Source organism: Panicum hallii, chromosome 5 (genome assembly GCF_002211085.1).
Source record: "Panicum hallii strain FIL2 chromosome 5, PHallii_v3.1, whole genome shotgun sequence".
NCBI lineage: Eukaryota > Viridiplantae > Streptophyta > Magnoliopsida > Poales > Poaceae > Panicum > Panicum hallii.
The window spans coordinates 7935769-7957207 of record NC_038046.1 but is presented as its reverse complement, the minus strand read 5'-3'; the positions used below and the strand labels follow the sequence as shown (position 1 = coordinate 7957207).

General features: G+C 47.5%; 2 protein-coding genes across 2 annotated transcripts; one reads left to right on the top strand and one right to left on the bottom strand.

The window, feature by feature from the left end:
* The first annotated feature begins 11337 nt into the window (after positions 1 to 11337).
* LOC112894190 (external alternative NAD(P)H-ubiquinone oxidoreductase B3, mitochondrial-like) lies at positions 11338 to 17238 on the top strand. The gene is made up of 10 exons (XM_025961818.1): positions 11338 to 11540; positions 13293 to 13554; positions 13728 to 13934; positions 14339 to 14589; positions 14916 to 15132; positions 15222 to 15326; positions 15931 to 16200; positions 16311 to 16432; positions 16678 to 16797; positions 16884 to 17238. Exons 1-10 carry the CDS (start codon positions 11446 to 11448, stop codon positions 16969 to 16971), a joined length of 1737 nt encoding a protein of 578 aa, XP_025817603.1. The 5' UTR covers positions 11338 to 11445; the 3' UTR covers positions 16972 to 17238.
* A 95-nt stretch (positions 17239 to 17333) lies between these two features.
* LOC112894093 (cyclic nucleotide-gated ion channel 4-like) lies at positions 17334 to 20904 on the bottom strand. The gene is made up of 7 exons (XM_025961692.1): positions 20305 to 20904; positions 19477 to 19692; positions 18911 to 19227; positions 18709 to 18817; positions 18361 to 18597; positions 18183 to 18269; positions 17334 to 18078 (listed from the first exon to the last, which is right to left on the bottom strand). Exons 1-7 carry the CDS (start codon positions 20821 to 20823, stop codon positions 17566 to 17568), a joined length of 1998 nt encoding a protein of 665 aa, XP_025817477.1. The 5' UTR covers positions 20824 to 20904; the 3' UTR covers positions 17334 to 17565.
* Between the last annotated feature and the right edge of the window lie 535 nt (positions 20905 to 21439).

The following is a 21439-nucleotide window of genomic DNA, read 5'->3' as shown; positions in this document are numbered from 1 at the left end:
CAAACCAAGTCTCCTACTTGGAACTCCTTTGGCTTAACCTTTTTATTATATGCACGGGCCACTTTAGCCTTATTCTCCTTAATCTTCTCTAGTGACCATAGCCTGAGCTCCGTGAGGTCTTCCACATTATCACTCATCAGAGTAGCATATTCTTCAGCGGATAAGTCATTCTGGAATTCTACGCGCCTTGACCCGGCCGTAACCTCCCATGGTAACACAGCCTCCTGTCCGTAGACCAGGTGGTAAGGAGAAGTTTTTGTCGCCCCGTGACATGATATTCGGTATGCCCAAAGTGCTTCTGACAAGACCTCGTGCCAACGTCTAGGGTACTCATCAATCTTCCTTTTGATCAACTTGATAAGACTCTGGTTGGACGCTTCGGCCTGTCCATTCGCCTGAGCATAATATGGAGACGATCTAATCAGCTTGATTCCCATATCAGCAGCAAACTTCTTGAATTCTTCTGAAATAAAAACCGAGCCACCATCTGTTGTAATAGTCTGTGGAATCCCGAATCTGTGAATGACGTGCTCCTTGACGAACTGAATAACATCCCTGGATGCCACCGACTTCATCGGGACCGCTTCCACCCATTTGGTAAAATAATCCGTGATGGCTAGAATGAACTGATGACCTTTATTGGATGGAGGATTAATTTTGCCGATCATGTCCATACCCCAGCCTCTGAACGGCCATGGTTTAATGATGGGGTTCATAACGGACGCTGGCACAATCTGGATCTTTCCGAACCTCTGACATGCTTGACACCCTTTATAATACTTAAAACAATCTTCAAGCATGGTGGGCCAGTAGTACCCTGATCGCCTAATTAGCCACTTCATTTTGTGGGCCGACTGATGGGTCCCACACGTTCCTTCATGAACTTCATGCAGGAGCCGATTGGACTCAACCGGCCCCAAACACTTAAGCAGTAACCCTTCTAAGGTCCTGTAGAACATATCATCCCCTATGAGGACGTATTTCATAGCTTTGTATCGTATCCTCTTGGGTGCCCCCCGAGCCGAATCCTTCAAATAATTGAAGATATCGGCTCTCCAATCTCCCTGGTCCAGGAAACATGCCTGATGAATTGACCCATCGGCTTTATACCCTGAAGCCAGCTGTGCTAGGTCATTAGCTTCTGCATTCCGAGCTCTAGGTATCCAATAAAAATTAATGTACCTGAACTAGGCTATTAGCTCCTGGCATTGGACCCACATTGGGAACAGCATCTCACTTTCGCATCTGTACTCTTCTGTAAGCTGGGAAATGACCAATTTCGAATCTCCAAAAATTTCCACTGCTTCGGCTCCGGCCTCTAGAAGCAATTCCATGCCTTTACGTACCGCCTCATATTCTGTGAGATTATTGGTATAGGTGATGGGTAATCTGATCGAGAAAGAATACGTTGCCCCCCGAGGCGACACCAGTAAGACGCCAATGCCACATCCATCGCTACAAACTGATCCGTCGAAGTACATAGCCCAGGCTTGTATAGAAAGTGCTGCAATATTGGTTTTAACCCTCTCAGCAATGAGATCCGCTAACGCCTGCCCTTTAACCGCTTTTGCAGGTTGATATCGGATGTCAAATTCCGATAACGCGAACATCCATTTCCCCAATCGGCCTTTTAATACAGGAGCCGATAGCATGTGCTTTATGACGTCCGATTTGCAGATGACAATTACTTCAGCCGATAGCAGTATGTGGCGAAGCTTGGTGCATGTAAAAAATAAACACAAACAAAGCTTTTCCATGTCGGGGTACCTTGTTTCTGCATCCAACAACATTCTGCTGAGATAAAAGATCACCCTCTCTTTGCCATCATATAGTTGTACCACCACTGAAGCGATGGAAGTGTCGCCAACTGATAAATATATATAGAATGGTCTATCCTGTTGTGGTGGCACCAGCACAGGCGGTTTCGACAAATATTCTTTGATTTCTTCAAATGCCTGTTGCTGTTCTGCCCCCCAGCGGAACTCAGCATCGGTTCTAGTCTTGACTAACTCCATAAAAGGCTCAATTCGCCCAGATAGATTAGAGATAAACCTTCTGACAAAGTTAATCTTACCAATGAGCTGCTGGAGCTCTTTCTTGGTGGTGGGTGGCACCATGGTGCGTACGGCTTCCTGACTTTTCAGGCCAATTTCTATTCCTCTTTCATGAACCAGAAATCCCAGGAACTGCCCAGCTGACACACCAAAGGCGCATTTCTTTGGGTTCATCCTAAGCCCGAACTTTCTAGTTCGTTCCAGAACCCGCCGCAGGTCGTCCAGATGTCCCTCGACCGATGCTGACTTAACCATGACGTCATCGATATAAATCTCTACTAGGTTGCCGATCAAATCATGGAAGATGTGGTTCATAGCCCGCTGATACGTAGCACCAGCATTCTTCAAGCCGAAAGTCATAACCACATACTCAAACAAACCCACCGCCCCAGGCACTCTGAACGCAGTTTTGTGTATATCTTCAGGGGCCATGAAGATTTGATTATATCCTGCATTACCATCCATGAAACTCAAAATCTTGTGGCCGGCGGCAGCATTGATCAATGTCTCTGCAATGGGCATCGGGTATTCATCTTTCAGAGTGGCTCTATTAAGATCCCTAAAATCCACGCACACCCTCCATCGGCCGTCTTTCTTTTGTACGGGCACGACGCTCGAAATCCATTCGACGTACCTGCAAGTCCTGATAAATCCAGCTTCCAATATCTTTTCCACTTCTTTCTTTACTTCAACCAGTACTTCGGCTTTCATCTGCCGTGCCCGCTGCTGGAACGGTCGAAAACCACTCTTAAGGGGGAGCCGATGCTCGACTATACTCCTATCCAGTCCAGGCATCTCTGTGTAATCCCAGGCGAAGCAATCGGCATATCCCTTCAGCAAAGCTATCATCAGCTCTCGTAGTGACGGGTGCAACTTCCTACTTATGAAGGTTGGTCGTGGCTTATCCCCAGGACCAATATCTATCTCCTCAAGTTCGTCAGCCGATGTGAAACCATATCCTAACTTCCCTTCTTCCGTTAGATCAACGCTGCAGATGGAGAAAGGACACAGCATAAAAAAACTCGGCCGATCGTTAAGGTCGGCCGTTCCACACATCCCATTGTTTTCCAAGTTTTTATAAAAAGAACAAGGCCGGCTGCCAATGCTGGCCATCTCATAATAACTATGTAAAACACTTGTCTTTACAAATTCGATTTTTCGGGACCGATTGCAAGAATCGGCCTCCATGGCTTTGCTACAACGTGTCGCTCCTGGCAGCTCCTTTACTCTGTGAGGCCGGTGGATAAGACCAGCCTTACTCCATTTTTTGTAGCCTCGATGCGGTCACACCCTTCTAGGCTCATCCCTGAAATCGGCTCTTGGTCCTCTGCATCCCAAATACTCATGGCAGCATGTGAAATTTCGATCGAGTCGTCTGCCTGGACCACTTCCACCTCATCTCCATCCCATTGGATCAAACATTGATGCATCATGGAAGGGATGCAACAATTGGTGTGGATCCAATCCCTGCCAAGTAGAACATTGTAGGTGCTCTTGCTGTTGACGACGAAGAACGAAGTCGGGACAGTTTTGTTTCCAATGGCAAGATCCACACTGAGGACTCCTTGGGCTTCTGAAGTCTGCCCATTAAAATCACTTAGCGTGACATTGGTCTTGATTAAATCTGCAGTGGACCGCCCCAAACGGCGCAGGACTGAGTACGGCATAATGTTGACCGCCGCTCCCGTATCCACCAATATCTTATTAACGGGCTGACCATTAATAAACCCTTTAAGATATAAAGCCTTCAGGTGCTTGTAGTTCTTAGCTTGCGGCTTCTCGAATATCATCGGCCGAGGTCCCAAATCAAGTTGGGCTACCGATGGCCCCTCCTGGGTCCGAGCATGGAACTCTGCAGGAAGTACGAAAACCATATGCCTATCAGCCGATACCTCCTTATCGGCTTTTGTTGACTTGGGCCGCCATTCCTTTCTGGGTGGGCGCGACTCTTTTCCCTGCACGTAATGAACTTGTTCTGCTAAATCTGGTCGCGCCTTCCTTAAGGTCTCGATGTACTTGGCCTCGGCTTCCTCCAAGCTACGCAGCCTCTGAACCCTGCGCTTCTGAGAACGATTAAGTCCATCGGGGCACCAACATGGACGGTGATACCTATCTTCTTCTTCGTCTTCCTTTCGTGGTGACCGAGTCCGCTCTTGCCGGATTGGGGCAGGTCCCATCCGCTGGAAAACCGAATCCCTTGCTTCTAGTCTCCTTGGTCCACACTCTGGGCAATCCCTGATTGTAGGCAATCGGCTCATACCTGAATCCCAACAGTACCTGAAGAACGGGCAGTGCCAATGATCGCGGGCATGTTCGTGCTTCCTCAAGCGCTTCCCAATGCGGCGCTCATACTCCTCTTCTTCAGATTCCCGTTGGAGACGCTGCTGGTACTGGTATTCGTACTTCCTGAGAAGATCAGAAGAAGTTGGCCGTTGATTCTTCACGTACCTTACTTGCCTTTCCGTAACATACTCATTCTTTTCTTTTTGGGGCCGATTGCTAGAATCAGCCTTTCCGTCCTTGCTCTGGCGGCGTGATGCCACTCCTGCCATGTTGATGCCAAGCGCGAAGTCCAGTTGTCGCCTTGCCGTCCGATCGTGACTCTCCACCATATTGACACCAGGGAACGGCTGAGTGTCAACTTTCATGGCGGTCTGGCCCAGGATCAATCGGCCCTGCTCAATAGCCGATTGGATCTGCCGACGGAGCTCCTTACAGTCCCTTGTGCTGTGGGTAAAAGAATCATGCCATTTGCAATATGATCTTCCTTTCAACTCTTGTGCCGTAGGGGGTTTGTAGCCTTCTGGAAACTTCAACTGCTTTTCTTTTAACAATAAGTCAAAAATTTGTTCCACTTTGCTCACATCAAAATCAAACCCCTTTGCCGGTCCTGTTTGCTTTACCCACTTGCACGATACAGGATTTGCACCACGAGCCCATTCTGCAACCGATACTTCCACTTCTTCCCCGGAGTCATCGGCTTCTTCAGTGTCAGCTAGCGCTACTTGGCGCTTGAACTTTTCCTGGTACAGCTCAGGGTGACGCTGCTCATGCATCGTCAACTTCTGGACGAGATGTGCCAGTGAAGTGAATTCCAATTGAAAAGCCAGATCTCTAATCGGCTTCAATAACCCTAGAGACGCCAATTCCACAGCTTCCTTTTCTAGGATCCGTGTTGAATAACACCTATTCTTCATCTCCCTGAAGCGTCGAATAAATTCCGCCACAGTTTCTCCACGCTTCTGTCGCATTTGCGCCAGATCGGCAATCCCTGCTTCTGCGGCTTCTGAATGATACTGAATATGAAATTGTTCTTCCAACTGCTTCCATGTACGGATGGAGTCAGGACCCAATGACGTATACCACCCGAAGGCCGATCCCGTAAGCGATTGTGAGAAGAATCTTACTCGTAGCGGATCCGATACAGAAATCATACCTAACTGTGCCAAATATCGGCTCACGTGTTCGATAGAACTAGAACCTTCTGCCCCACTGAATTTGGTAAACTCAGGGAGCCGATACTTGGGTGGCAATGGAATTAGGTCATAATCGCTTGGATATGGCTTTGTATAGCCGATCGCTCTCCTTTTTGGCAAAATGCCAAACTGATCCCTTAGGATGGCACCAATTTGCTCCGCCGTTTGTAACCCGGGGGCCGAGTGCATACTATCATGACTCGGCCCTGTGGCATAAGTTGCTAGCCAAGCTTGTTTATCCGCGTCAGCTCCAGAAACCCCTCCAGCTACTTTCTGTGAGAGATGCATTGGGTTATTACTATCCGGAATGTATGCACACATGTAACCATGTGGGATTTCCTTGGGCGGCTCATTGAAGAACTGGTGGTCTGTGGGATCACCTCCCACTTTGTAAACCACGTAAGCTGGAGCACCATGTGATTCCACCGCTGCAAGCGCATAAGGCAAAGGAGGTCTGGTCTGGAATGGCAACTCTCCCTTATGGCTTCCCAGAGCAGGCCCAGTCGGAGAATGTTGATGCTTCATAATTTCTTGGACCACCCGTAAAGCTACACGCTCAAAAGCATTAACCAAACTTTCAGAATGCCGGTGCAACGAATGAGCCACTGCATAATTCACCTCCTGCCGCAGAGCTCTGGTACGATCCTCAGACGGGGTAGACAGATCTACTCTATCAAGAGCACCTTCAGGTGAAAACCCTCTCCACCTGACACCGTGGCTGCGAGTCCTTTCGAAAGAGCCGATGAGATCGGCTTCAAACTGAGTTTTGATTTCGTCGTACCTCTGCTTGTGTTCAGCAGAGAGCTCCTCGTAAGTGATCGGATCATCCCTTGCCATCTTGTTGACCACCACTAACGGAGTCGACGAAGATAACGGAGTCGATGAAGATGATGCCGATGATGATGATGAAGTCGATGAAGAATGTCCCACCGGGCGTGCCAGAATGTGTTGTCGGTCAAAACCCATCGGCGGGCAGCGACAGGCAACACGAGGAGCCGGGAGGCTTCCGGGACGGCTGGTGGGCCCCAGTCCCTCGGTCAACGGCCCAGTGATCCGGCGCGCGCCCTGGCTGAGAGTCGCTAGGCGTGCCACCTGATCCTGCACCCGATCAGGAAGGTGTGACGTGTCAAACTCCTGCGTGCATAGACATGTGTAAAGATTAGTCCGAGCCATGATCGGCTCATCACCTCCTCCCCGGTATCGGCTATGAAGAGCCGATTGCATCAATACCGGATCGGATCCTTGGAACGGGCAACATAGAAACATATACACATATATATCCAAATAAAACTTGCCTCATAAATAACGATCTAATCCAATCTACGACGACTAAGCTCTCACTGCACGATCGGAACATCCTACACGTAATTGAGCCTAACAAATACGCGAAGGCATCGGAATAACGATCTAAACAGAGATCAAAGAAACAACCGAAAAGCCGATTCCTGAAACAACCTCTATTCAAGCGACAAGCCGATACAAAGCATATCATCGGATCATTCAACTCGTTTGCAAGGCCTAATCATGCACATATCAAACCAAGCTTCTAACTAAATAGAAACCAGCTATAACAGATTGGATCTACTGATAACTATGAAACAAGACAAAACCATCGTATCCATGAACGGACACAACGATCAAACATACGAGAGCAACACATAAAGCATGATTAAAGCATAAAAAGAATAGATTACTCTACGCATGCTAAGATACATAACGCTACTCGCCATCTACAAGGCTTCAGAACGAGCAACGCATAAGCGAACGAGCAAGGGTGATGCTACCCCGATCACGCAGAACGTGATCGGGGTCGCATGGCACTTACCTGATGAAAAACCCTAGAACAGGGGAGGCGATACGCCGAGACTTGATGATGAACGATTCTGTCTTTCTTGTTTATTCATGGTACATATTTATAGTCCGTAGACTTATTCTCTTTAACTAACCCTAACCTAACACGACACGAATCTTAACTGCTTATTCCTAACTTACACGGCCTTACTGGCTTCCATTATCCGCACAAGGCCCAATTCGCAAGCTTGTCACGACTGCCTTCTAAGCCCATCTTGCTCCATGGCCCACTTCTGGCCCGGTCAAAATACGGCGATAACACCCACACCACCATCATCAGGCGTGGCAAAGGTATCACAAATAGTATCTCAAGCGTGCGAATTTCGGAATTTTAAAAGAGCATTGAAAAAATGCGCTTAAAAGCTGATCTAAAATCAAATTCCTGCATTTTCCTATTTAAGTAAACTAAACATTACATAACATGTCCTGTTTAAGGGCAAAGTGTACACCAATTTTGCTAAAAATAAATAAGTTCTAAAACCAAATTCCTGCATTTTCCTATTTAAGTAAACTAAACATTACATAACATGTCCTATTTAAGGGCAAAGTGTACACCAATTTTGCTAATCCACAAATTCTTGCATTTTCAAGGGAAAAAAATCAAGAACCTATAATTTCAATCCCAAGAATCTATTAAGAAAAATTAGGCAATTCTTGTAATTTTTTGAGGAACTAGTCAAGAACTAAAAGAAGAAAAAAAATAAAATAATTCACGAAATGCTTGGCTCAATGGGAGTCAGACCTGAAGATGCTCAAGAGGGGAGGTCATGCGCCGCTTATACAGGAAGAATCAAATTCATAAATTTCTGTAGATACGGGATAGAAGGATTCAGAATAATTTTCTTTGACGAACCACCAAGAACTGGGATGGGAGGGTGCCAAACTGCAGGTGCTCGATGGAACAGGGTCATGCTCCGCTAGATCTTTTTGCCGGCATCGTCCACATCCTTGTGCTGGTGGATCAGCTTCCGGCGGAGGAGTTCTGCCATCTGCTCACGGTTGCGAGACAAATCAGAAGCTGGACGAACGAGCGCCGATGCCGACGACCATGCAATGTACGACGTTAGGAGGGGCAGGGAGAACGGGGAACACCGGCGATGACTAGGAAAATACGGATGATGTGGGACGCCGGTGACCTAAAACATGATTTCAACGCCCTGATGAACAACATCTCCTGCCTAACCAACAACATAAAACTGCTATTCACAACAAACATTGCAACATGGGTAGGAGGCAGACCTTAGCGTTGGATGCGACATCCTGTTGCTCTTGTGACAGCATATACTTGGCGCAGCTTTAGCCCCCTTCCGATCGGCAGAGAGGTCTTGTCTTGGAAGAAAATATCAGATGGTAGCAGCAATAGGGTAACTGATAACCCTAGAAGTGTATGGCTTTATAGATATGGTGATGGAAGGTAGAGACATATCATGCTTTTGGAAAGGCTTCCTACGGCAATCAGAGCACCTACAATTAGCCCCTTGATTGATTGATATGAATATCTTGATTTAGTATGGAAAAAATTATACTACTTAATTTATGTCCCTGCATTTATACTACTCTATTTCCTATTTGTCCGTAAGAGTGATTCATAAATAAGGAATGAAATATTTATAAATCAAGTTTTTTTTCATAAGGGAAGAAATATACGGGGATCAATTTTCTCCCTTAATTGTGCGCATCTTGATGTTGCAATTAACCTCTTGATTGATTGATAAGGATATCTTGATTTTGATTGATTGATAAGGATATCTTGATTTATTTAGTATGGAAATAATTTATACTACTTAATTTATGCTCCTCCATTTATACTACTCTATTTTCTATTCTGCATAAGAAAAAAAATATGCGGGGATCTATTTTGTCCTTAATTGTGCGTGTGAGGGTGTTCCATACGGCGGGTACACCGGGTGAGTATGTAGATGGTTTTGGTGTAAAAAAGGTATTAGAATTTTGGCAGAAATATTTTAGAAACATTAATTTCGTGGGTCTTGACACCTCCATTGAAACCTCCCGCGCTGGCAAGTGGGACCTCCATGAGGGGTACGGTGGGTCTAATCTTGGTGAGAAAAGATTTCAATTGTTTCAACTTTTATAGTATAGATAATATGTCGTGTAAATTTCGCAATGGAAAAAATCTAAATAACCATCACGATACTGAGTTGAAATATCTTAGAATGGAAATTTAGATGTACTGAGTTGAGTTCAAAATAATGCTGCAAGTAAAGTGCGCTCTTTCACGGTAAATATAGATAGTGCGGTCAGTTTCTCATGACTTACATATAGCATGCGCGCCCCGATGATGAAAAACAATTTACATCATTCACAAAGATGATATTTCCACAATTCAACACACACCACCAAGGGAGGGTAATCAAAGCAGAGTCGAAGAGGATCCGAGACCACATAGGGGTAGTGAGGTAGTTCTACACTCCTACCGTGATAAAATAGAATCCTAGCGGAAAAGGGTTAAGTCATGATAGGTTTGCTGTCGGACAAGAGCTGTCGCATTATTTTAGTTTAGGCCGAGGAGGGAACCCGACTGGTCCGAGCAGAACAGAATATACGTGGTTGTATTTTTTAAAATTCATTGATGGAATTGAGAATTGTCCGCTCTGGTTTGAAAGCTAGAATCTCCTATATTTAAACAGATCCTTAATCGGTCGTAATGCCATTTGCAATCTTGCATGAATGAGCATACATTGCAATGGTTCTTACGCACGCACAATTTTGTCAAAATACATGCAAAAGAACAAAAGCCGAATAATCAAACTATGTTACACATGTACATTGATATTCACACGTGAAGGGGTCCGAGTGTTTGCTCAGTGGTTTAAAGGTGCTGCTGAGCACTACAATTTGGGTCTGCATGGATCCCAACAGCTAACTATTAGCTGTGTTAGAGCAACTAGCTAATAGCTAATTCTTAGCTGGGTGGTAAATGAGACAATGACTGATATATTAGCTGTGGATCTAAGTAGGACCTCAACGATTTTTTTAGCAGCTAATCGTTAATCACTCGGTCCCAAATTATAATTTATTTTAGCTTTTTCAGATACATACTATTTTTTATGTATCTAGATATTGTGTATATCTATATGCATAGCAAAATATATGTATCTAGAAAAGCTAAAATAAATTATAATTTGGGATGGAGATAGTAGTTCGGAGGGATCTAGACTTTTGTTTCTCTTAATCTTTGGTCCCCTTCCTAAGTTCAAGTTTACTAGTCAAATTTCGATATTTATAATAACTCCACCATTCCATATTTCCAGTTAATTAAGTTAGCACAAGCACAAATCTCCAATTCAAACCTTGCCTTAAAAGAAAAATAATAATAATCACATGTTTCCTAGACAAACGGGGGGAAGAAAAGAAAACCCTAGCGGCCGTACAGCTGCGCCGCCGCAAATCTCCTTGGTGGTGTCCTCCCTCTGACCTGTAAACACCCAGGATCTCCGGCTCTCCGCCCTTCCCTCAATGCCCCTGCCCGCTCCTTTCTTTCTTGGTTTACAAGCCAAAAGATCTCGGCGCCTGGCGCACGCCTCGGCTACTCCTGCCCTCCCGTGAGCATCGCGGCCGTCCACGCACACGCCCCGACCGTCTCCGCGACGTTGGATAGTGTACGCGCTGGGGTTCGGGCGTGCATGTACGAACGTGGTAACCGCGACCGAACGAAAAGGAAAGCAGCCGCGGCGCGAGCTGTCCCGAGTCATATCCTGATTGGCTGTTCAAGTTTTCACATTTCCAAACTAATCCCTGTGTTGATCAAATTGGTCCCTGTGTTAGTGCGTTCCGGCGGTGGCGTGGCATTTACGCTATTTCTCGTTCAGTTGAGGGCTGAAGTACAAAATATCCACGCCAGGGAAAGGCTTCGTGCTGTGCTCCACTGCTCCTTCCTATATTAGGCTCCCCCCGGAAGGCGAGGAGACCTTGCCCTCGTCCCCGTCCGCCGCCGCGTGTTTGGGAAGCGAGCAAACCGCTCCTCCCCACCCTTGCTGTACCATTGCCCCGCGCGCACCCCACTTCGACGCGATCGAGGGAGTCCGGGCTGTTGCGAGCGAGAGATGACGAGCAGCGGCTTGTCGCTAGTTCGCCGGGCCGCCGAGGCGGTGCGCCGCACGCCGCGCTGGCAGAAGAGGCTCGTCTTCTTCACCGTCGGGTGCGTCCATCGGCTTCATCTCCCCTATGCATTCCCCCCTATTTTCGTCTACTGCTTTTCCCATCCCCGCTGCTGGTTGATTGATCCGTCGTGTGCCTCGCCGCCGTCGTGGTGCCTTGTTTTGTGAGGCCGTGTGCTTTGGTTCATTCTGCCGACCCTTGCACAGTTCGTGGCACGGGCCGGAGCAACAGAATTAAGTGAGTTTTATTTTTTATCGCGTTATTGGACCGGTCGATTGAGATTTAAATTGCTTCGATATGCGATGACTTGTAAGTTGTAGCTTGGCAACTCTGTTACGGCATCGTAGATCTCTTCGCTTCTTAAAACCACACTGCGTTGATGCATACTGTCTGACCTTGTTCAATGTGTCATACAGCCTGATATAGTTAATGTATCCAATCATTCTGCTGTGCGTTATATTAGGGTGTTGCACAAGAATTCTGTGATTTTTTGAATTAGCATTCTAGCAAATTACTTTTATATTTCTGGACGAAGATGTGCAATGTAGTACTAGACCAGGCAGTAAGTGTTCTAGGTATTTAAGTTGATTAAAAGTGTCTACCTGTTTCTAAAGAGAATGTACTGCCGTATTATGTACTTACATATTATGTACGGCAATGCTATATGCCGTATTGCTTATTATTATTGCTCATCTGGATGAACGAGAAGGTAGAAGATGAAATTCTTCCTTTACTTTTCTTCCATATAATACATCTGGAAATGTGATTCTAAAAATACAGTAGTATATTGTAGCTGTGATACTTCGATATTCTACCGCCCTGTGATGCTTATTGAGTTCCTGTAGTTTGGTCAGCTTTTATGACTTTGTTTGCCCATAATACTTCGGTTTTAGTCTCGGAGCAACAGATTTAGCAGATTTTTTTTCTGCTTGTCTCATTGTGCGAACTTTTAAATTTCTTTGATTGATGATAACCAACTCTGCAACTCCTTTACATCTCCCTACGCCTGTTCATTGTTATGTGCATTGTTTGTTAAGACCACACCATGTTGATTGATGAAGTCAGTGTTGACTGATGAAAACATGTTAAAAAATGTGCTAAAGGCCTGTTAGAATTAGTATATGGATCCAATCATTTCCCCATTTGTTGTATCCAATTTTTTATTTTGAATTAGTAATCCAGCAAATTAATTGATTTTTTTCTGGAATAACTATGTATGAAATGCAAATCAGATCATGCTTCCATATTGCACAATTCATCCTTTTTGTGGATTAAAAAACCGGACACATGGGTGTCCATATTAGATGACATGAATGCGCTCTAGGTATTTTCGTTGATTATAGTGTCTACCTTTTGCTCATGAGAGTGGGACTGCCATATCTGTACTGCAATGATATATGTATGTGCTTTGATCATCTAGATAATGTGATGGTGGAAGAGGAATTTCTTCCTACTTTTTAGTTCCTATACCCGGAATGTGATTCTAATCATGCACCTGCACAATGCACATGTTAGTTATGCTGTTCGATCGGTAAAGTAGCTAAGGGTTTTCAGCAGTTCGCAATTGCTGTCTGTGTTGCATAATGTACTTAAGAAAATAATCTTTAGCCATTGTACTAGAATATTTGTATGAATTCCAGAAGTGACTATTTGTAAATAACCCAGAAATAGTGTAAGGAAACTCCACCTTAGATGTTGCTGCAACCCTACAGGCGCCATTCACTCCTTTTACTTCAGTTTAATTGCTATTCTATATTTCAGGACTGACACTTCTGTTCTTAACCTTTTGTAGAGTTGGAACCTTGACTTATGCTTGTCAAGATGACCAGGTTCTTCAAATTTGTGATGGGACCGGAAAAAAGAAGAAGGTGGTTATCCTTGGAACTGGGTGGGCAGGAGCAAGTTTCTTGAGAAATATTGACACATCTTTGTATGATATCCATGTTGTATCACCTCGCAACTACTTCACCTTCACTCCTTTGTTGCCAAGTGTGACATGTGGCACAGTTGAAGCACGTAGTATCGTGGAGCCAGTTCGCAATATTGTGAGAAAGGTATTTCCTTATCAATGGGGAGTATGCACTAAATTTATAGCACTTATGGCTGATTGTCATCTTATTTTGTTTTTCTTCCGTATTAGTAGTATGAGATATTCTGGACCGCACCATTGATATGCATAATAAAAATGCTAGAGTTCCACATCTTATGTCTGTATATCATTCTGTAGAGAAATTGTGCATTCCGGTTTTGGGAAGCTGAGTGCTTCAAGATTGATCCAGCAAACAAAAAGGTCCACTGCAGATCAGATGTTGGGACAAATATTGATGGAAACGGTGAATTTGTTGTGGATTATGATTACCTGATTGTCACTGTTGGGGCTAGACCGAATACTTTCAACACCCCAGGTGTTACTGAGAATTGCCATTTCCTAAAGGTAAGTACCGTGTTAGGTCTAGTGAAGAAATGGAATCCTTACATTGAATTGATAAACTATAAACTAAGCTATTATTTAGAACAATTTACTATCTTTTTGTTGATGCCAACATTACCTTGGGTACAAAATTTCTTATTGACCTTGGTGTACCTGCTGCTTTGAATATCCGTTGTCTCATACCATGTCAAGTTAACTTGGTAGAGCTAGGCATTTATTTATTTGTTTATTATTTTCAATCAGTATGTTCCTTTGGCTGCTGCAGTAGGATAATAGATTCGGTCTACTAGCATCTCTTCATCATAATTTATTGTTTTTGTTTCTCTTAATGTAACATGTATAATGGTGCAAAAGCTTTCTATATATTTTGTACAATGGAATACCTTTTGATAGTGTCACTACTATAGGAAGTAGAAGATGCTCAAAACATCAGGAAGAGTGTCTTGAAATGTTTTGAAAGAGCCTCCCTTCCAAACCTTTCTGAGGAAGAGCGGAAGAAGAATCTTCACTTTGTTGTTATTGGTGGTGGCCCAACGGGAGTAGAATTTGCTGCAGAGTTGCATGACTTTGTGAATGAAGACCTCGCAAAGTTGTATCCTGATGTTAGGAAGTATGTTAACATTTCAGTAATTGAAGCAGGTGGTCATATCCTTACAATGTAAGTCCTTTAAATACTTTGTAGCCCCTTTCATGTCTACTTCCATCAATCTAGTTAATCCACAGAATGTGGAGACAACCAATAAAGTGGTAACAATTTCCTTCCTCTTTTCTTTTCCATAAAGAACAAAAAGTGTTTGTGAAAATTTGGTGTCAAGTATTTGATGCTTTTATGCGGCATTTCTTATGTTTATGCACTTGATATGAGCTGTTCAAAAAATATCTTGTCAATCTTTAACAGTATATTTATTATATGCATAACACACCTTTTGCCTCCTGATAACTTCTGTTGTGATCCTTTTTCAATATATTTCATGGTTTGTTTAGGTTCGACAAAAGAATCACCCAATTTGCAGAAGAGAAGTTCAAGAGGGATGGTATAGATTTGAAGACAAATTTTAAGGTTGTGAAGGTGTCTGATAAGGATATTACCATGACTAATCCTGCAACAGGAGAGATTGCTGTTCCTTATGGCATGGCCGTTTGGTCAACTGGAATTGGAACCCGTCCCATAATTATGGATTTCATGAAGCAAGTTGGTCAGGTATTTATCTTGTTCTCCTCCATCCAGGGGTGAAAAACGTATTTCGTTGTACCACTTGTTATAAGTTCAGTACCAATAAACTCTTGCAGGGGAACCGTCGTGCGCTAGCTACTGATGAGTGGCTCAGGGTTCAAGGGTGTGAGGATGTATATGCTCTTGGTGATTGCGCAACGATAGCTCAAAGAAAAGTTATGGTATGTTCATTCTACTCATTTTTTGAAACATCATGTTACTTATACCGAATAACCACATCATGGTTTGGGATGTATGTTTAGCAGAATCACTATTCATTGCCAAGTTCACCTCTGTCTAGTTTGTTCTGTTAGAAAGGCAATTGTGTGTATCAGCCTTACTTTTCATAAACTGTCTAATTTGCTCTACCAAAATTTTCTGGTATTTTCACAAACGAGAAGAACCAGTTAGAAATGTGTTATTGCTACTACTCTTGAGTTCCAAACTGCCAGATTTCCTAAGTTCAAGTTCTCGGTCATATTTTTTTTCTCGAACGTTCTCGGTCATATTCTTTGATCTGTTGTTAGATGCTTCATCAACAAGGTCATGTTAATTCCTACTCACTGGTTACTTCTATATATTACTGTTTTGTGAATGCAAATATTTGTACAAAATAAATTTCTTCTTGTGTCAGCTAGTACTTGTTTATGTGCTTACATATTTATTGGGCTGTATTAATTGATTTTCAGGAAGTGTCTGCAATATTTCGAGTAGCAGACATAAACTAGCATTTGTTTAGAGTGTTCTTAGTTCTTACATATTTATTTGGTCTATTAATATTTTCAGGAAGATGTTGCTGCCATATTCAGAGTAGCAGACAAGGATAACTCTGGCACTTTAACTGTGAAGAAAATAAAAGATGTTCTTGGAGACATCTGTGAGAGATACCCACAAGTGGAGTTGTATCTTAAATCCAACCAAATGAAGGGCTTCCATGATCTACTCAAGGACTCGGATGGCAACTCCAAGGAGTTGAAAGAACTGGACATCGAGCAGTTCAAAAAGGCTCTTGCTCAAGTGGATTCTCAAGTCAAGATGCTCCCAGCAACAGCTCAGGTAATGCACATGTAGCATTAGAGCCGAGTAACTCATAGTCCAGAGAGTGTCAAGATAACTTCTGCGCTCTCTGTGCTGACATTGTATAAGAATACTTGTTGGTGCTTCAGGTTGCTGCACAAGAGGGATTATATCTCGCAAAATGCTTCAATAGGATGAAGATTTGTGAAGAAAATCCTGAGGGTCCTTTAAGGATCAGAGGTTCAGGGCGTCATAGGTTCAAACCTTTCAGGTTCGTTTTCCATGCTTGTGATATGCATCTGCAACGGGAACAGCTCAATAATTTTTTGAAATTACAGAATCCTGTCGAAAACATACACATAATTTTGTTGTTGTATTTGATGTACGACTGTACGAGGTGCACAAATGACATAGTTGTTGGCACAATGTGTAACTAGATATTAGTACCGTTTTGTGTGGCTATGATTGATCTTCCAGGACCAAGCAATAACTAATCTGTTGTCGTGTGACCTACAGGTACAGGCATCTTGGCCAATTTGCACCATTGGGTGGAGAGCAAACAGCTTATCAATTGCCGGGCGATTGGGTACATGTTGGCCACAGCACCCAATGGCTGTGGTATTCTGCCTATGCAAGGTATGTATCGCACACTTCTGTACGCCTCCCTCACACATCTGATTGAATGCTGGTTTTGATGGTCGTTTGCTCTTTGTTAAATACAGCATGCAATTCAGCTGGCGCACAAGGATGCTGGTCGTTTCAGACTGGGGGAGGCGGTTCATCTTTGGAAGGGACTCCAGCAGCCTATAAATTCTTATCGGCCGATTCCGTAGTTCAATTCCTAAGTAATATTCTAGATGCTACTACTTGCATCAGTTTTTCTGCCCCACTATTTTCTAAGCCTAGCCTAGCAAGGTTTTTGATACCAAATTTTGACCTTGCCAGTTCTTTCGTTACCATGTGATCCACTACGAGTGGTTCCGAGAGTATTCCTGGCTTACTTGGGATATATGTTTTTTGCGAGGATATGTTTTCGATATAGTACAATATGGGCTTCAGCTATATCTTCCTTTTTTTCACCTTCTTGCAGATTTCCGTTTCTCTGTAACTTGAAACCACGAGTGTAGCGTGCAGATGATTGGATAGACCTCTTAAGCTGCTGCACATGCATAGGAGAAAAGAGACTTTAATCGGGCTGAGGGTTGACCACAGCACGGGCCATATCAAACCAGTAAAGCCGTACACCTGGAGCTCCTGCTCCAATGCTCGAGTTCAACCTGACATTCACTTACAACAGTAGCCTGTTGCATTTTGCTCCTACAGTCCTACCTGACCCGGCAGCTCGTACAACTGTATAAGCATGGCGTTTGTTCAGACTCCACACACACGCGGTGGCCTCTGCAATCACAGCAGGTCGTCCTGGTTGGGCTTGGGCGAGGTGAGCAGCGCGGTGTAGAGGCGGAGCTTCTCCTCCCCCAGCGACGAGCACCGCGACAGCGGCCGCCGCGGTCGGATGAAGGACAGCGACGCGAGCGTCTTTCGGTGCTTGTACCTCCGCCACGCGAGCTGCACGGCCACGGCCGCCCACGTCCGCCACCCGGGCGAGTAGTAGCGCGCGCTGCGCCGCACCCTGTCGTTGGTGAAGGTGTAGCGGAAGTGGCGCGTCACGTACCTGACGTCCGCGGCGTCCAGCCCGAACGCCTCGGTGCTCTCCAGCGTGGCCAGCGTGGACGACGACGCCGGCAGCCGCTCCAGGAACGGCCGGCGCAGGCACCACGACAGCAGCTCGTCGCCGCTGAAGTTGCCCGGCCCCAGCGTGCACCGGCTCGTGGCGCCGGTGCGGAGCGCCTGGCTGCTCTGCAGGTGCCCGCGCACGATGAACAGCATCCGCCTCACCGGGTCCCCTTCTCTGACGATCTGATCGAGTTTTAAATTAAAACAGAGATCCCTTCGCTGTTGGTTTGTGCCGTTGCATTGCTTCCAAAATTGCAGTCAAGAGAAGATCGTGTTCGTGTGCTTACGACTTCTCCTTTGGGGAATATGAGGGACTTGACCCTGTCGCAGATGTTCTCGAGCACCAGGTCGTCCATGTGCTGGAACAGCGGCACCTGCAGCGCGACGAGCAGCACGTGATGCACCAGCACGACCAGAACTCACCGCACCAGGTCCAGGTCTCCAGGATGGTGTGTGGTTGCGTACCTGGCGCACGAGGTCGAGGCAGAGGTGGTACTTGATGTCCCGGCGGAGCCCCTCGGGGAGGTCGCGGACGATGCGGCACTCGTCGACGCCGCGCGTGGCCGCCCACCGCTGCCGCTCGTACTGCCGCACCCGCTGCCGGAAGCTCCTGGGCAGGTTCTTCCGCTTCATCCACAGCTCCACGCTCCGCAGCCGCGTGTGCATCGCCTGCTTCTTGGACGTCGTCGCGTTCAAAAACACCTGCCGCCAATCGCAAGGCCGTACGATCGCCGGCGTCGATCGGATCATCAGCCAAGGCGTCGTCGAGGATCAGTGATCAGTCCCGATGTGAACAAAATCCTCTGCTACTACCTTGATGTTGCCGATGAGCATGGTCACGAGGATCAGCCCACCGGTGATGGTGATGATGTTGAACACGATCTCCAGCCACTCCGTCGTGCTCTCCAGGTTCCCGAACGTGCTGAACAGCGTCAGCAGCAGCAGTGAAAACAAGAAGTTCAGGCCATCAGTAACCAAGCCATGAACAGCTACTAATCTGCAACAGCGAGTTCACCTGAGAGTCATTAACCCCCAGAAGATCGGGAGCAGGATCCTCTCGACCCTGCTGGGGTTGGCCACCAGCATGACCGTCCACTTGTAGGCCCCGTACTGGTAGTTGTCGCCACTGTCGAGGCACGTGCCCCTGGCGGTGGCGTTGCCGGCCCAGGCGAGCCTGCCCGCGCCGGGCGCTGCCGCCGCGGCGCCGTAGTAGAGCGGCTCCGCGCACGCCAGCGCCCCGGGCGCGCACCCGCTCCCGGCCTGGGCGCACTGCTCCCGGAGGCATTTGGTGGCCCGCTGCGCGCCGAGCAGGTACCAGCACGCGCCCACCGCCTGCAACCAAGAACGGCAAGAGCCTAGCTGTCACGGAATCATGGCGTCGCGGGCGGGCGTCGTCACCTGGCGAGGCCGTTCCGGGTAAGATACCCTTGCGTGCACGACAGCGTGCTTGGCCAGTTTGGCCTTGTAGTTTTGTGATTTTGTCCAGGAACGCGGTAGCTCGGCAAGAAATATAATTCAACAGGCCACATCAATGTGCACGAAGAAGAAGATGGTGGAGGAGACGAGGTGGCCTGGACTCACATGAGCGGCGACGAAGTAGGCCATGAGGTTGAGCGCGATCCCCCACCAGATGGTGCCGAAGACGTAGCCGGAGGCGTCCTGCGACCGGCGCAGGACGCAGACGGAGTGGTAGATCTTGGGCAGGTACTCGAACAGGAACGCCACCAGCAGCACGGTCATGACGGCGGTCGTCGAGCCCGCGCGTATCATTGCCGGCGCCGCCGCCCAGACGATCACCTGCGTCCGCGAGTACGGAAATGGTCACGGCGTGGCTGGGACGGTTGGGTTTCCTGTGGGGGAGGAGCGCAGTACAGATCGTTTGGACCTCACGTCCCGGAAAGAAGTTTGAAGCTTGCATTGATTGATGCAACGCGTTGTTGGTTCGCATCGATTGCTCTGCAGGCTACTGAATTGAGCAAGCGCCATGGTCCCAGACCCAGTCTGCAACGACGCGCAGATCAGCGAAACCGTCTTCGTACGCGCGCGGATCGCTGCACGTTGCTGGGCGCAGAGCTCCAGAGAAAGGCTGGGCCGACGTGGCTGGTGCTCGGGACAGTGGGATCACGTGCAGCTATTTGCTCGGCAGAATGCCATGGGGAAGAATGCGAGGGCGCATGCGGCCGCCATGGTGTGGAAGTATGGTGGTATACGAGGTATAATGACGAAGGCTCCAAAATTCTCGGCTGTTGCAAGGGTTTTTGGACAGGCGTTCCAATCTGTCACTACAGACCATTGCTCACCGAGGCAGTTCATGCTGAATTGTTTCTGTGCGCCAGGGCAGATGAAACTAGCGCTTCAAAGAATGCACGAGGATCATGATTCATGCACGGATACGGACAAACGGCGCACCTGCATCACCGGTAGGATGACGAACACGTCCAAGATAATCCCCTTCTTGTTCCTGGACCTCGCCCGTCGTTCCGGCACGGCGCCGCCGCCGAGCGCGTCGTCGCGGCCCGGCCGCGCCGCCTCCTCGTCCGCGTCCCCCCGCGCCGGCGGCGCGCGCGCGTCCCGGAGCCGCAGCATCAGGTTCCAGGCGTGCATGGCGTCCGCCGCGCACCGGAGCGCGGTGACCGCGGCGGCGAACCAGCCGTCGAGGAAGACGCACATCAGCGGCGCGCTGAGGCAGACGGCGTAGAGAAAGAGCGGGTCGACCACGAGCCCCGCCGCGCAGGCGAGCAGGTACGCGCGGTCCCACTCCCGCGCCCACCCCGCCCGCTGGTCCAGCGCCGCCGCCCACGCCCCGCGGCCTGCTCCCGGCGACGACGTCGGCTTCTCATCTCCCTCGCCGGTTGCTGCCCTCCGCGCCGCGCCTTGAGGGGAGGGCGCCGACGCGGCCGGGCGCACCGAGAGGTCGGCTAGCATCATCGACCGTTGGCAGCAGCTGCTGATGCTGATGAGTACTGACGGCGACCGTGCGTGGTCAGGTGGTGGTGAGGCCGTGGCGTGTGGGTGATGGAACAGAGAGGACGGCGTCCGCAGGGCTCCCTCTACGCGAGATGGACGGGCATATAGCGGGCAGCTAAGGCGGCGCTAGCTAGCAAGAGCGTAGCGCGTCTCTCTCCTCCCCTTCTCCTCGTCGCGCGCGTACGAACGAGAGTTCGGTGGCCGCATCGACCGCCCGACCGGCGTTTTGTCGCCGTACGCGCGTGCTCTACCGCCTGGTGGTCAAGTTCGTGCTTCTGTCCGCGCGTCTGGCGTCAGCTTATCGACACAGAGAGATCTAGTGAGAGACGGTCGCTGCGGCTGTGGACGGCGAGGTAGACGATGACAGTCTGGGGTCGCTCGGGAGGGCAAAAGCAAAGGTGTTAATTAGCCTCGGGAGTCGGGACAACCCACAAGGGAACAGGCTAGGTGGGCGCATCACCCGTTCAAATCAAATCAGATAAATCACCCGGCAGCATGCATGCGTCGATGATTTGGGGCCTGTTTAGTTCCTCACCTAAATGCAAAATTTTTTTGCGTTTACAGCGTTTTTATCTTT